General features: G+C 45.3%; 2 protein-coding genes across 2 annotated transcripts in view; one reads left to right on the top strand and one right to left on the bottom strand.

Moving 5' to 3' along the window:
* The window catches only part of T265_01836 (hypothetical protein), a gene marked incomplete at both ends in the record, with an annotated part of 16,225 nt that extends 11,274 nt beyond the window's left edge, over positions 1–4,951 (top strand). Inside the window, one exon of the mRNA XM_009165946.1 lies at positions 4,830–4,951. Coding sequence (XP_009164210.1) covers positions 4,830–4,951 — 122 coding nt within the window. The remainder of the gene's footprint in view (positions 1–4,829) is intronic.
* The window catches only part of T265_12878 (hypothetical protein), a gene marked incomplete at both ends in the record, with an annotated part of 29,638 nt that continues 17,473 nt past the window's right edge, over positions 964–13,128 (bottom strand). Inside the window, 2 exons of the mRNA XM_009165980.1 lie at positions 964–1,583; positions 4,435–4,691. Coding sequence (XP_009164244.1) covers positions 1,332–1,583; positions 4,435–4,691 — 509 coding nt within the window. The remainder of the gene's footprint in view (positions 1,584–4,434; positions 4,692–13,128) is intronic.

Here is a 13,128-nt window from a genome sequence, read left to right as displayed (position 1 = left end):
ATGATGATGATGATGATGATGATGATGATGATGATAATGATGATGATGATGATGATGATGATGATGATGATGATGATGATGATGATGATGATGATGATGATGATGATGATGATGATATGATGATGATGATGATGATGATATTGAATGTTAACTGACCTTCTTCCATGGACCCAAGATTCAATCTCAATCTTAAACCGTCAAGTGTCACATACTGAAGCCACCCGAACAAGTGCAGTTTGCGTTGGTCAAAGTGAATTACGCTAAATCCCTTCGCTTGAGTTCTATGAGAACATTACCTCCAAAACATTGGTTATACGATTCATTACCTTCCTGTGATTGAAAAACTGGATATATGACTGGTCGTTTTACTCAACATATATGCGAATCACCTTTCGAGTACGAAAATTCAGCGAAAACGATCCGGCTGCGTCGGGTTGATGAACCCCGAAGTTACATAATATGGTGAACCAGCGGGTGATGTGTGAACGAATGCACACTTGCTGCATGGATAAAAATCGACCAGCCTGCGCTAATCTATGGGTGTAGATTTTACCCCCGAATGTCTAGGAGCTGCTTCCTCAACCTAAAAGTAACCCAGCTCACCATTTACGACCCAATGAAGTGGAATTTGTCTGATTGGTTAACGAATCTTAGTTTATACTGCTTGAAAATTTGCTGTACTAAGCAACCAAAGATCATCGGCCTGATGCAGCCAAGTACATTCCTACCTGCATAAGGTTTTCCGTCCAACCAACCGTTGTGTCGCATTGCAATGATGACACCTGTCAGCAGATAGTACGATATGGAAAACCCTCTCAGCCACCACAAACCTTGAAGGGAACGCGTGGACCTCAGATACCTAGAAACAAACAAGGCATACTATCCAAAAAAAAAACTAATATCTCATGATATGAAACCAATGGGTTTTGAAAACTAACATTACTTGGTTGACAACACGATTAACAAAGGTCTACTTTGATTCTGAATTTCTATAGTCACGAATAGCCATCTCTCTGCATTCTGGTTTGCTCGACTTTACTGGGATGCATAGATCGTCTGACTCGATGTGGAGAGATAAAACTATCTGAAACCTTCAACAAAAAAGGATTGCTTGGGACCATCAGCAAACTGAATTGTACATTGAGAAAATAAACACGAACAACCAGCATCCAAAAATCAATTTAGATTGTTGTAAAAATAATCGAGGAGAATGAGCGTAAAAATGCAAAATAGGAGTGCAGTGTATCGGCGTGAATAGTAGTTTGGAAATTGCTAGATGGAACACAGATGAAGGATGTACACGAAAGACTGATTTCAGACGGCCAAAATGTCTATAATTTTATGGCCTCAGTTTCCTCCAAATTTTCTATTCGTCCGTCCACCATGGGTGCTATCGCGTTCGCACTATGCATTTCATGATTCTCAATCAAAATATGGCGTGCTTTGTTCCAGTAATGTCTGACATCTTTGGTCCCTTGCGACTTGGTCTGACCCAGCAGTTCATCAACTAAGTGGTGTCGCTCGACTATGGAAACAATGCTTTGTCTATGTCTTGTTCGTGCCTTTTCAAACCCTTTGAGCACCTATTGGTAGAAAGAATAAAAAGGAGGCATTATGGACACAAAACCTATGACAAACTTTTCAGTTCCGAAAAACGATTTGGCAGTAGTAAATCTGCAACTATAGTATACCGTTTTCTCAGCCCGATTAAAGGAGGGTAATTTTCTATCACAAATCGGTGCTTCACCCTGTAAGTGAAGTCAGCCAGTGCTGCAGACAGTCGTTTGATACTTGTTGAAGAACGTCAGCAGTAGTGAAACATTAAGATCGCCCAGCCGTTTTGAGAGAAGTAAAATACAGTCATTTGAATATCAATTAGATCTTCATGAGAGACCCAACTAATTTCTCTGACGGCCCTTTTCGAAGAGTTTTCGGCAACCCTGTGATTGGTATATTATGTGCTGGGAGAAGTATAAATACCGTTATTCGTTGAAATCAACCTTCATGGGAAACAAATAACAAATCCTAGACACAGCAGTCAATACTATCACTATTTATCTTGGCATCTTATTTTGGAATTGTGGTGCTAATTCTCAGCAGTGGCCTCCAGCCTTGCGGTTTTTTGTATAAGCCGTCTAGATGTCAGTCTGGCTCCTGAAACATGAAGAGAATATTGGGAATACAAAATTGGTGTTTCGATTAGTGCGAACACCAGCTTCGCCTTGACACAAGCCACCAGTGTAACCTGTGCTCTCTCAGTACTTCACGTCTGCATTTTTGCAAGCGACCTCAGTGGAATCGGTGGATACATGAATCCTCGTTTTTTTACAACCAACCAAGTCTCCAGAGTGGGAGCCAATCAACAAGATGTTTGATCGCATTATTCATGACCAAGCAGTTAGGCCATTCTTCAAAGAACTATGACCGCTGCCGAAAATGCGGAGTAGGTATTGGTGGTCAAGCTCCTCGTGCGACCCGCAAGCAAGATTCGCAATAATCACTGGTCCCCATTCAGGCTGCTCTGCTAGAAGTCTATCAAAAGACGGAAAACTTTGTAAATTCCACAAGAATGTTTCTAAACCGTGTAATGATCCAAACGAGGTGGATATATGTTCTGGGTCTTATTCCCTTTGGCTTAAGAATAACAATATATTGAATTGGTAAGCACTCTGCACCTGTGTTACTCAAGGTCGCGTCTGATCAGACAGACCCGATATACCTAAAAGATGGATGAATACTCTCGAAGAACTCACTGCATATTTCGCCCTTTTTTCGGAGCTCATCAGACCCGGCCCAGCATTTCCGTTAGTCCTATTTCACACTTCAAAGAGAACGTAAACGAGTGGTCCGTTGAGCCTTCAGGCATAAATTTAGACTGCAAATGAGCTTTTATCTCCAGTTTGATTGAGATTGGAGCTCCAAAAAAGGCAAAATTGGTGTTAGGTTGCCACAGGGTCTCCGCCAAACGTATAGGCAGTAAAATTACAAGAAAAAAGTGCTTCAATGTTGTGAATACTTTCTCAAGTGAAGATAAAGCGACCTCTATATAGTATGTTCGGTTGAAGAGGGTTGCCATTTGAGTCTCTCATTAACGTCATTTCAATTGGAAACTGAGTGTTCGAATACACATGTCGGTGTGGGAGGGTACACTGCTGCAAAAGTCAGGAGGTAATCAGTTGAAACGACTCAGGGAAATAAAAAAACTGAGAAATTGCTTGCACCATTGGAGGGAAGCACGGAATTTGTTTAAGACGGTCACCTGCATCTTTTTCACTTCTGCGGAGAGTAGACGAGCAATAATTTTAAGACGATTCCAATGAATATTGAAGTTGTTCGATGCTACCACTATCAGTATTGACAAAATAACGAAAGAATAACATTGATGTTTTATGACCGCGTAGCCCTCTGTCAACTTGAAACTCCATTCACCATCAACGTCGCGACCTTTACTGTGGTATGTAAAGCACAACAAAAATTAACTTGACGACACCGTACAAGCAATCAACTATGCGTTATGATTCTTCGTTCTAAAAAGTTCACAACATACAAACTTCAATCGGACCTTAATCAATCCGCATAAATTTTACTTGATTTACGACAATCAGAATTACTTCGTGTAATTATTCCGATGCCTAATTTGCCTTATTAGATCCCACCGGCTTGACACAGCGTCAGATGACGAGCAAATCAAAACTATCACAGTGGAATCGTAAGTCTAGAACCTGCATTAAACTTATTGATCATACCAACAAATTCTTCATGAAGGCTTGGTGGTGTATAAGTGAGAATCTCAAGGTTACTATTGGTCCCAAGATCAAATTTGACTGCTTGTCATTTGTCTTAAACCCTGCCCGAGCATGACGTTTCAGAGAGTCCAGAAGACGTCTGCGACTTTCGAAAGCTAGCACCACTAACTGAATGGTCGCTCCAGAGAGATTACGTTGTTTCTGTAGTCCTGATAGCGTGAGCTTGCACGAACCTGGACCGTGCGATTTTTTCTCGTGACGGTCGGCAAGCCACCTTAACTCCCAAGGCAGGCCTTGAGTAGCCCAAAAGTGCACACTGGAACATTCTTAGTGAGGCCTCAAGCTTATTCATTATTTTCATCAGTATCCATTATTACTATCATTCATTATTTATTGTTTATTCCCTTATTCATACGGTGTGTAGTTTAAAGCACTGGTTGCGTATGATTTCTATATGGTCTATTGGTCACACATTATTAAGGGTGAATGCGTTCAAAAACATAAAAAAACCTGGCCAATGTAATGTTCAGCATATAAGACCTCCCATACTATGCATTTTTACTGACTAATGAAAGTTCCATCGAGTGTTCCTATTAGAGGAGGCCGCTATAGGCGAGGGAGCGTTGTAACCATATAGCCAACAAGTGCCGTTAGGAACAATCCTCATCGGGTAAACAGAATCACTCACCTGAATGGTTCTGAAATAGTTCTGGATCAACGTGCTTAAGATTGGCCCATCTTCGTCATCCACCAAAACCGGACACTCCCTGAGCATATCATAACCGTCCCTTCCATTAGCCATATAGTGCTTCACGCATAACTTGTGTTTCGCTTTCAAGTTCAAAGGTTTGTTTTGAATAGTGACACTGGATAAAGGTATGCGACTGCCTGGAGGCTTCCTTGGATCGAAGGCAAAACGGACGCCAGAAACAATGGGGAAGCGGCCTAACAATGAAGGATAAATAAAACACATGACCCTAGGAACCATAAATTCAAACTGGAAAAATAAATAAATAGACAAAGCTGGCAAGCAAGTTGTTAGGCAGGAATCCACGCGGATCCCACTATACCGCACGTCTTTAGGCGCTGCTACGGCCGAGAAGCCTGGCCCGCTCGAGGCTGGCCCAGAATTCGGGACGCTTGCCGGTCCGGCATCAAGACGAGATCTGATTGGTCAACAATCTGGACCCAACAGCCAATCATGACCTAGTATTGGCCAAATGCTGGTTGCCAATGGCACATCCAGAACACGTCAGAAATTCCACAAAGGTATAACCGCTTACGCTATATATACGAAGCGCTGTACAACTGTTCTTGACTTCGTTTTGGGCGTTAATAGACCTTGTGCACCTTTGGTGGTTGTTTTGACGTGAACGCTAGCTTGGGAGGCTCAGACCGAGAACTAAGCTGAGGAAAATACAGTTACAACAATTGGCGAACGGGAACCCACGATGTCAATCGAATTTGATCAGCTCCGAGAATTATTGCAGCAGCAACAAAAGCAGTTTGAAGAAGCGCAACTGAAGCTCATTGAATCACTGACTCAGAAACTGCATATCCAGACAGCAGCAGTCAGTACTGGTGAGTCTTCTGTTTCCTCAACTGATGCAGCCGCGGCCTCAATTACGGAGTTCACATTTGACGCTCTTTCTGGTCACACTTTTGACTCCTGGTTCAAGCGGTACGAAGACATGTTCAAAACTGATTTTTCCAAATTTGACGATGGATGGAAAGTCAGACTATTGCTGCGAAAACTCGGCACACCGGAGCATGAACGGTTCACAAATTTCATTCTCCCCAAGCTGCCCCGCGACCTCAGCTTTGATGAAACGGTCAGAACACTGTCCCAGATATTCGGCGATCAAACATCACTGTTCAATATCCGCTACCAATGCCTTAAGTTGGCCAAGAAAGATGATGATGATTTCATCACGTTTGCCGGTGTTGTCAATCGAGAATGCGAGCGCTTCAAGCTCAGCTCAATGACGGAGAATCAGTTTAAGTGCCTCATTTTTGTATCCGGTCTCCAGTCATCCCATGATGCTGACATCAGAACCCGGCTTCTTAACAGAATTGAACAGGATGCCGAAATGACGTTGCAGAGCCTCACCACTGAATGCCAACGCCTCATCAACCTGAAGCACGACACGGCTATGATCGGTCAGTCACCTGTGACCTCAAGCAGCTGTGTACAGGCAATCAACTACAGCGTGCCCAGGAAATCCGACAAGAAGCCCGATCGAAGACAGGGTAAGCCTCCCACGAGTTGCTGGCATTGCGGTGAGTGGCATTTTGCTCGTTATTGCCGGTTCAGGCGTCACAAATGTTCCAGGTGCAGTCGTCGCGGCCACAAAGAAGATTTGTGTCGATCTCAAAGATTGCAGCCACCCGCACACCACCGTGCAGCCCACAAATCGCGGTCCAACTCGGTGACGGCAACATTCAAAGTTGATTTTGCTTGCCGAAGGAAGTTCGTGACGGTTCGTATCAACGACATCCCAGTTCGGTTGCAACTTGATACTGGCTCCGATATCACGCTGCTCAGTGAACGAACGTGGAAGCGAATCGGTAAGCCATATGTGAAGCCGACTGATCACTGGGCCCGTAATGCTTCCGGTGGCAAACTGAAGTTGACTGGCGAAGTGGACTGCCTCATTAACTTCAAGGACTCGACGGCACAAGCCACCTGCTACCTGACGTCATGCCCCAAACTTGATCTCATGGGGCTAGATTGGATCGAAAAGCTAAACCTGCTGGATAAACCAATCAACTCTATTTGCAACGGCATACACGCAGCACCCGGACAAATTGACTTGCCGAAGCGTTCACTTGAGCACCTCCTACAACGTTATGCGTCTGTATTCACTGACGAACTTGGACGGTGTACAAAAGCAAAAGCCAGACTGTGCCTCCTCCCTGGTGCCAAGCCAGTCTTCAGGCCAAAACGTCCAGTGCCTTACGCAGCCTTGCCTATCGTCGACCAAGAACTGGACCGACTTCAGAAGGCGGGTGTTCTCCAAGCGACCAACTACTCGGCTTGGGCCGCACCTATTGTGTTGGTAAAGAAGGCTAACGGGACGATCCGGTTGTGCGCAGATTTCTCCACCGGTCTCAACGCGGCACTGGATACCCATCAATACCCTCTGCCTCTCCCAGACGACTTGTTCGCGAAACTGAATGGGGGTAAATGTTTCGCAAAGATTGACTTGGCCGATGCGTATCTCCAGGTTGAAGTGGAGGAAGAATCCCGAGAACTGCTCACGATCAATACGCATCGAGGTCTGTTCCAGTACACTCGACTGCCATTTGGTGTCAAAGTAGCGCCGGCCATATTTCAACAGATTATGGATACGATGCTGAAGGATGCACCAGGCGTTGCCGCCTATTTGGATGACCTCATTGTCATGGGTTCCAATCCCCACGAACTGTGGCAGCGCCTTGATTACGTGCTTAGTCGTATTCAAGAATATGGCTTCAAAGTGCGCCGAGAGAAATGCACATTTTTCATGCGGTCGATAAAGTACCTGGGGTTCATTATTGACGAACATGGCCGCCGTCCAGACCCGGAGAACATTGAAGCGATCAGACGTATGCCAGCACCCACAGACGTGGCGTCCCTCAGGTCTTTCCTCGGTCTCGTCAGTCACTACAGTTCGTTCCTGCCTGCCATGCATCGCCTTCGAGGCCCACTAAATCAGCTACTTACCAAGGACCACAAGTGGACATGGTCAGAAGAATGTCAACGCGCCTTTGACTCTGTCAAATCCATGCTAAGTTCCGATTTGCTACTCACACACTACGATCCATCGATGGAAATTGTTGTGGCGTCGGACGCCTCGAACTATGGAATTGGCGCAGTGATTTCACACGTATTTCCAGATAGCAGCCAGAAAGCCATTGCACATGCGGCCAGATCCCTGACTTCAGCCGAGCGCAACTACAGTCAGATAGAAAAGGAAGCCTTGGCGATCGTGTTTGCCGTTAAGAAGTTTCATAAAATGCTTTACGGCCGTCAATTCACCCTACTGACCGATCACAAGCCACTTCTTGCTGTGTTTGGCTCGAAGAAAGGAATTCCGGCATATACTGCCAACCGGCTCCAGCGATGGGCCACTCTGCTTCTGGGGTACGACTTCAAGATAAAATACCAGTCCACTACCAGCCTGGGACAAGCCGACGCACTGTCCCGACTCATTGATTCAAGCAGGCCAGAACCAGAAGATACCGTGATCGCAACAATTGCCTTGGAACCAGAGGTTAACCACGTAGTTTCCGAAGCTGTTCGCATCCTCCCAGTGACTGCCGACATGGTCCGCCAGGCTACCGATCAAGACCCTGTGCTGCAGCAAGTCATAAAGTACCATCGCAATCAGTGGCCGCGTACCTGCCAAAAAGACGAACTAAGGCCTTACTTCAACCGGCGTGACGCATTATCACTAGCCGATGGATGCCTGTTGTTTTCAGAACGTGTGGTCATCCCAAAGAAGTTACAACCAGCCGTCCTGAATCAGTTCCATAAAGGGCACCCGGGAACAAACAGGATGAAGGCCCTTGCTCGGAGTTATGTCTACTGGCCTTTGATGGACTCCCAGATCGAGCAAGTCTCGAAATCTTGCCTGCGGTGCGCTGAAGCATCCAAGTCACCGGTGAAAACCTACCTAAGCTCGTGGCCGCAACCGACCGAACCCTGGTCTCGTCTTCACATCGATTATGCAGGTCCAGTGGGTGGCCAACACTTTTTGGTCGTGGTCGACGCTTACAGTAAGTGGCCGGAAATCTTTCCGGTGAACAGCCCCACAACTGCCATTACAGTCCTGGAACTCCGGCGATTGTTCAGTCGGTTTGGAACGCCAGAGACAATTGTATCCGACAACGGCAGTCAGTTTACGTCGTCGGCGTTCGCACACTTTTGTCGGGAGTATGGCATAACGCATATTCGCTCGCCGCCGTTTCATCCACAGTCGAACGGCCAAGCGGAACGCTTTGTTGACACTCTCAAGCGGGCACTTCAGAAGTCCAGGGGGGAGGGACCAACGGAAGAGATTTTGCAAAGGTTCCTGCTAGCATATCGAGCGACGCCAAACCCCAACTCACCTGATGGAGTATCACCAGCAGAGGCACTGCTCCGAAGGAGGTTCCGAATACCGCATGACACTATCCGGCCCCAAACAAAGCAGACTGGTCACCGCAACACCAGAATGGAGGAACAGTTCAACCGGCATCATGGAGTAACTGCGCGCGCATTCAGCGAAGGTCAGAGAGTGTTGGTTCGTGACTACAGCGGTAGACGCCCTACGTGAACCCCAGGGCTCATCCTTCGCCGGCGCGGCAAAGTGCTCTACGAGATTCAAGTTGGTTCAGTCAAGTGGATACGCCACGCGAACCAAATCCGGCCGACAGATGCGCCGATCCTGCCTACAGGACCGAGTGATATGAGTCTAGAAATGCTTCTGGACACTTTTGATCTCGGCACCCTCCCAGAAAGTCAATCAGTTACTTCGTCAGAGGCCCAGCCTGAGCACGGATTACAACCGCGACGCTGGACAGACAGAATCCGCAAGCAAGTGAGGCCACTGCAAGTGAACCCCGGCTTTGAAGCTACGTCAACAAACTTCAAGGGGGAGGTGTTAGGCAGGAATCCACGTGGATCCCACTATACCGCACGTCTTTAGGCGCTGCTACGGCCGAGAAGCCTGGCCCGCTCGAGGCTGGCCCAGAATTCGGGACGCTTGCCGGTCCGGCATCAAGACGAGATCTGATTGGTCAACAATCTGGACCCAACAGCCAATCATGACCTAGTATTGGCCAAATGCCGGTTGCCAATGGCACATCCAGAACACGTCAGAAATTCCACAAAGGTATAACCGCTTACGCTATATATACGAAGCGCTGTACAACTGTTCTTGACTTCGTTTTGGGCGTTAATAGACCTTGTGCACCTTTGGTGGTTGTTTTGACGTGAACGCTAGCTTGGGAGGCTCGAGAAGAGAACTAAGCTGAGGAAAATACCGTTACTACACAAGCAGACCGGCTTTCTGTGGCACTTCAGCAGGTATTATACTCATATTTTGCCAGTAGCTGAGGAAAATACCGTTACTACACAAGCAGACCGGCTTTCTGTGGCACTTCAGCAGGTATTATACTCATAACAAATTTTGCCAGTATTAAAATTACGTTAACCGATATTGTGTGGAAAAACCAGCTCTCCCAACAGTCCTCAAGCCCGAATATTCCTTTATTTCAAACATGTCAAACTTAAATGAAATTTATATCTGTAATGCACTACTCGTAACGTTTCTAAGATTCGCCGACAGCCCAGCAACCTTGTGACTAATGCATTACAAATATACATGCATCGCAATATCTCGAGGCGGCCTGGCGCAGCACATTATGTTGCTTGGAAACATCACAAACGAGAGATTCAGCTAGATTCCAGGTGAGTCTCTCGAGAAACAAAGTTAGTTTGCGAATGAGTGCATTTCGAAAATTTATATTCATGTACATCCGACTACGTGTAGCACTGTCAGCTGCGGAGGACATATCGACAGACAGATGTTTCTTTAAGTCAACAATCTGCAACCTTTATTGAAAAGGTCACATGGTCAGTCAGAGGTAGACGTACTTGGTATATGTTATTTTATGTATACGTTTGTATGTTACTTGGTATGTTACTTGGTATATGTAAGTCTTAAATGGCTGAGCCTTCCGAGAACTCACTAGATGACAAGAGGAAGGGTTTTGAAAACAGTTGTTGTCATGCTTTAATTATTTCTCCATCTTTTTCTCCGTATGTTTTAAATTACGTTACTGAGAATGGTAACTATTACAAGCGCTTTTTCCAGTAAAGTAGATTGCTCCATTGGTTCAGTACCAAAGTAGAATTACAAACACTTTCTTCGTCGAATGACATATGGTGTGGCTGAATTCGCCTTGGAAATCGCGTAATTTCTCTCGCATTTAGTGTGCGTACCGTGTGAAATGCTACACTCCGTTGCTTCGTATTACACCACTCTGGGCCCAAAGCTTGAACAAAATATCCAAGGTCGTTTACACTTCGCAAAGAGCGAGGCGCATGACTTGTGTAAACGGTGTCCGAAAAGTGGTCTTCCTAAAGGAAATTTTCTATAGCCAGAAGCAGTAAATTCCGTTCACTTAATATTTCAGCAACAAAGGATTAATACCTATCTTTCACCTGTTCCTGTTAATTTACCAGGTTATTTTACGCAACATATCCCATCTTACCAATTTTCCTTTCCCATAAAGTCTCACCCAGCGGTGACGAACGAGGCAGTAGATGTGGTGGTTTCGCTATCACTGAAAACTCTAATAGCTATGCTGGAAGTTTGACGTTCACTTTGTTGTTGGACATGAGAAAGACGGTGTGATCACAGCAGCCCTGATCAGTCTAACCAAAAAAGAAACAGCAACAGACATCTACACCTCTAGATGTTATGGGTGCAAGAAACCTTCACTAGAAACACTGTAATCACCACAGAGGATGACAGCTGAGAGCTAAGGGACAACCACTGATTTCCAATGCAGTTCTGACTGCTCAAGGATAATAAATGTCTTAAAAACTGTCTTAAGACTTCGTTCCAAGGTTAGCTAATAGATTCCGCTTTTATTTTGGGCAATCGACGTTACTTGTGTCCCACTGGGCGGCCACTTAGTCATAGAATAAAATATGCGTTGTACGATACCCTATCCTTCACGCCTGTCGATCAGCCACCATAGCTGGACAGTAGGTTGCTCACAAATTATCCTAAGGCTGGCGGGTTCGCGTGTCTCTTTTACCGCAGTGCTTCTCAGTTTTTCAACGAAAATTTATTTAATTTGCAGCTCGTCCCTTAGAAATTATTGGCAGATTATCTAAAAGCGCTCCGAGTTATCACTGCGAGATTTGTGAGATTTGAGATCTGTATCAAATCTGAGCAATTACGAAAAAGCAAACACTCAGCCCTGTGTGCTAAATCGCACCCGAAACGATCACTCTTCGAGTCGCATGTAAATACAATGATGTCCAATAGCAAAGTTGATTATGGTATAGCCATTTAAGCCATTTTCACCTGATAAAGGTTTAAATGTAGGCTACTGCTAATTTCAAAAAGCAAGACGAAGAACTCGTAGGAGCAAGGCTCTTAGGAAATCAAACTGTATCGTTGAGACTACTCTCACGGCAACGAACTCAATGAACTAGAGTACAATGGAAGATAATGAGTTGCACCGTGTTCGTTGGCACGCAAACTTCGTGTCACCACACCGTGATTCGTGGCTAAGCAAAGCATAACCACGTACCGTACAGTTCGATTCGGGGTAAAAACCATTAAAAAAAACTATAAAAAGATGTTGTCTATGAGACACCGAGTTCTATCACCGACGTCAAATTATAAACCGGTAACGTTGGACATTAATTCTAAATTCACATACGACAGTTTAAAATCCGAGCTTGGCTCTGCATTGTTAGTTTCCAAGTCCATTTTCGTGCTACGGATGCTCGTAGTACATCCTCATGCTTGCAGATAAGCCAATCAACGTGGAAGATAAATTTGTTTACAGCTCTGCAATTTTATTTCACACAAAAAACATGTAAAACGGCCGTGCGCCGAAGCAATTAAGATCAACAGACCACCTAACTGTACCAGCCGTAGCGATGGGGCCAGCATCCATTCTATCTGGCTCGGATTTACTGCACACCTTAGTAGGCATCGTAGCCAGATGCCAAGCAGGCATCTCAATAATGACGGACCACAGCCACAACAGCAAGAGATTAGACATCCTAATCGAGGTGCAGCCAACCACTCGTTCACATAGCTAACAAATACATACACGCTGGTCGAATCTGACTGCCAAATGACTTCAGGAACACATCAGTCAGAAAAGATGGACCCAAATGACGCTGCACCTGGGTCGTATTCACTTGCTTGTAGAAATCCTGCGAAGAATTCGCCAACTTACTAAAGGCCGGTGGGTGTTGAAAGATCTAGAAGTGGGTATTAACCAAGTGATGCTCCTGAAGAATTCTCGGGAAGTTTTATCGCTTTATCTGATTTTAATCATGTTACGCTACCAACAGCATATGGAGCCTTAGATAGGCACTTCATCTTCGGTTTTTCAGGTAAAGAACTTGGAAAGTAACCAAATGCCTGATGGCCTATGACCCATATATGTGTTATTGCAGCTGCTACCAGACTTATATGGTAGGATCTTTGGATAGGTGTTAAGAGTGACAAGCACCAATTTCTTCTGTCAGTTCCGTACGAAGCGCATACATGGCACAGGACTCTGTTGCCGCCATGGTGATGATGATGATGATTGATGATGACGATGATGATTGATGATGATGATGATTGATGATGATGATGATGATGATGATGATGATTGA

Source organism: Opisthorchis viverrini, assembly GCF_000715545.1.
Source record: "Opisthorchis viverrini unplaced genomic scaffold opera_v5_20, whole genome shotgun sequence".
In the NCBI taxonomy this organism is placed as follows: Eukaryota; Metazoa; Platyhelminthes; class Trematoda; order Opisthorchiida; family Opisthorchiidae; genus Opisthorchis; species Opisthorchis viverrini.
This window is presented reverse-complemented; position numbering and strand designations above follow the sequence as displayed.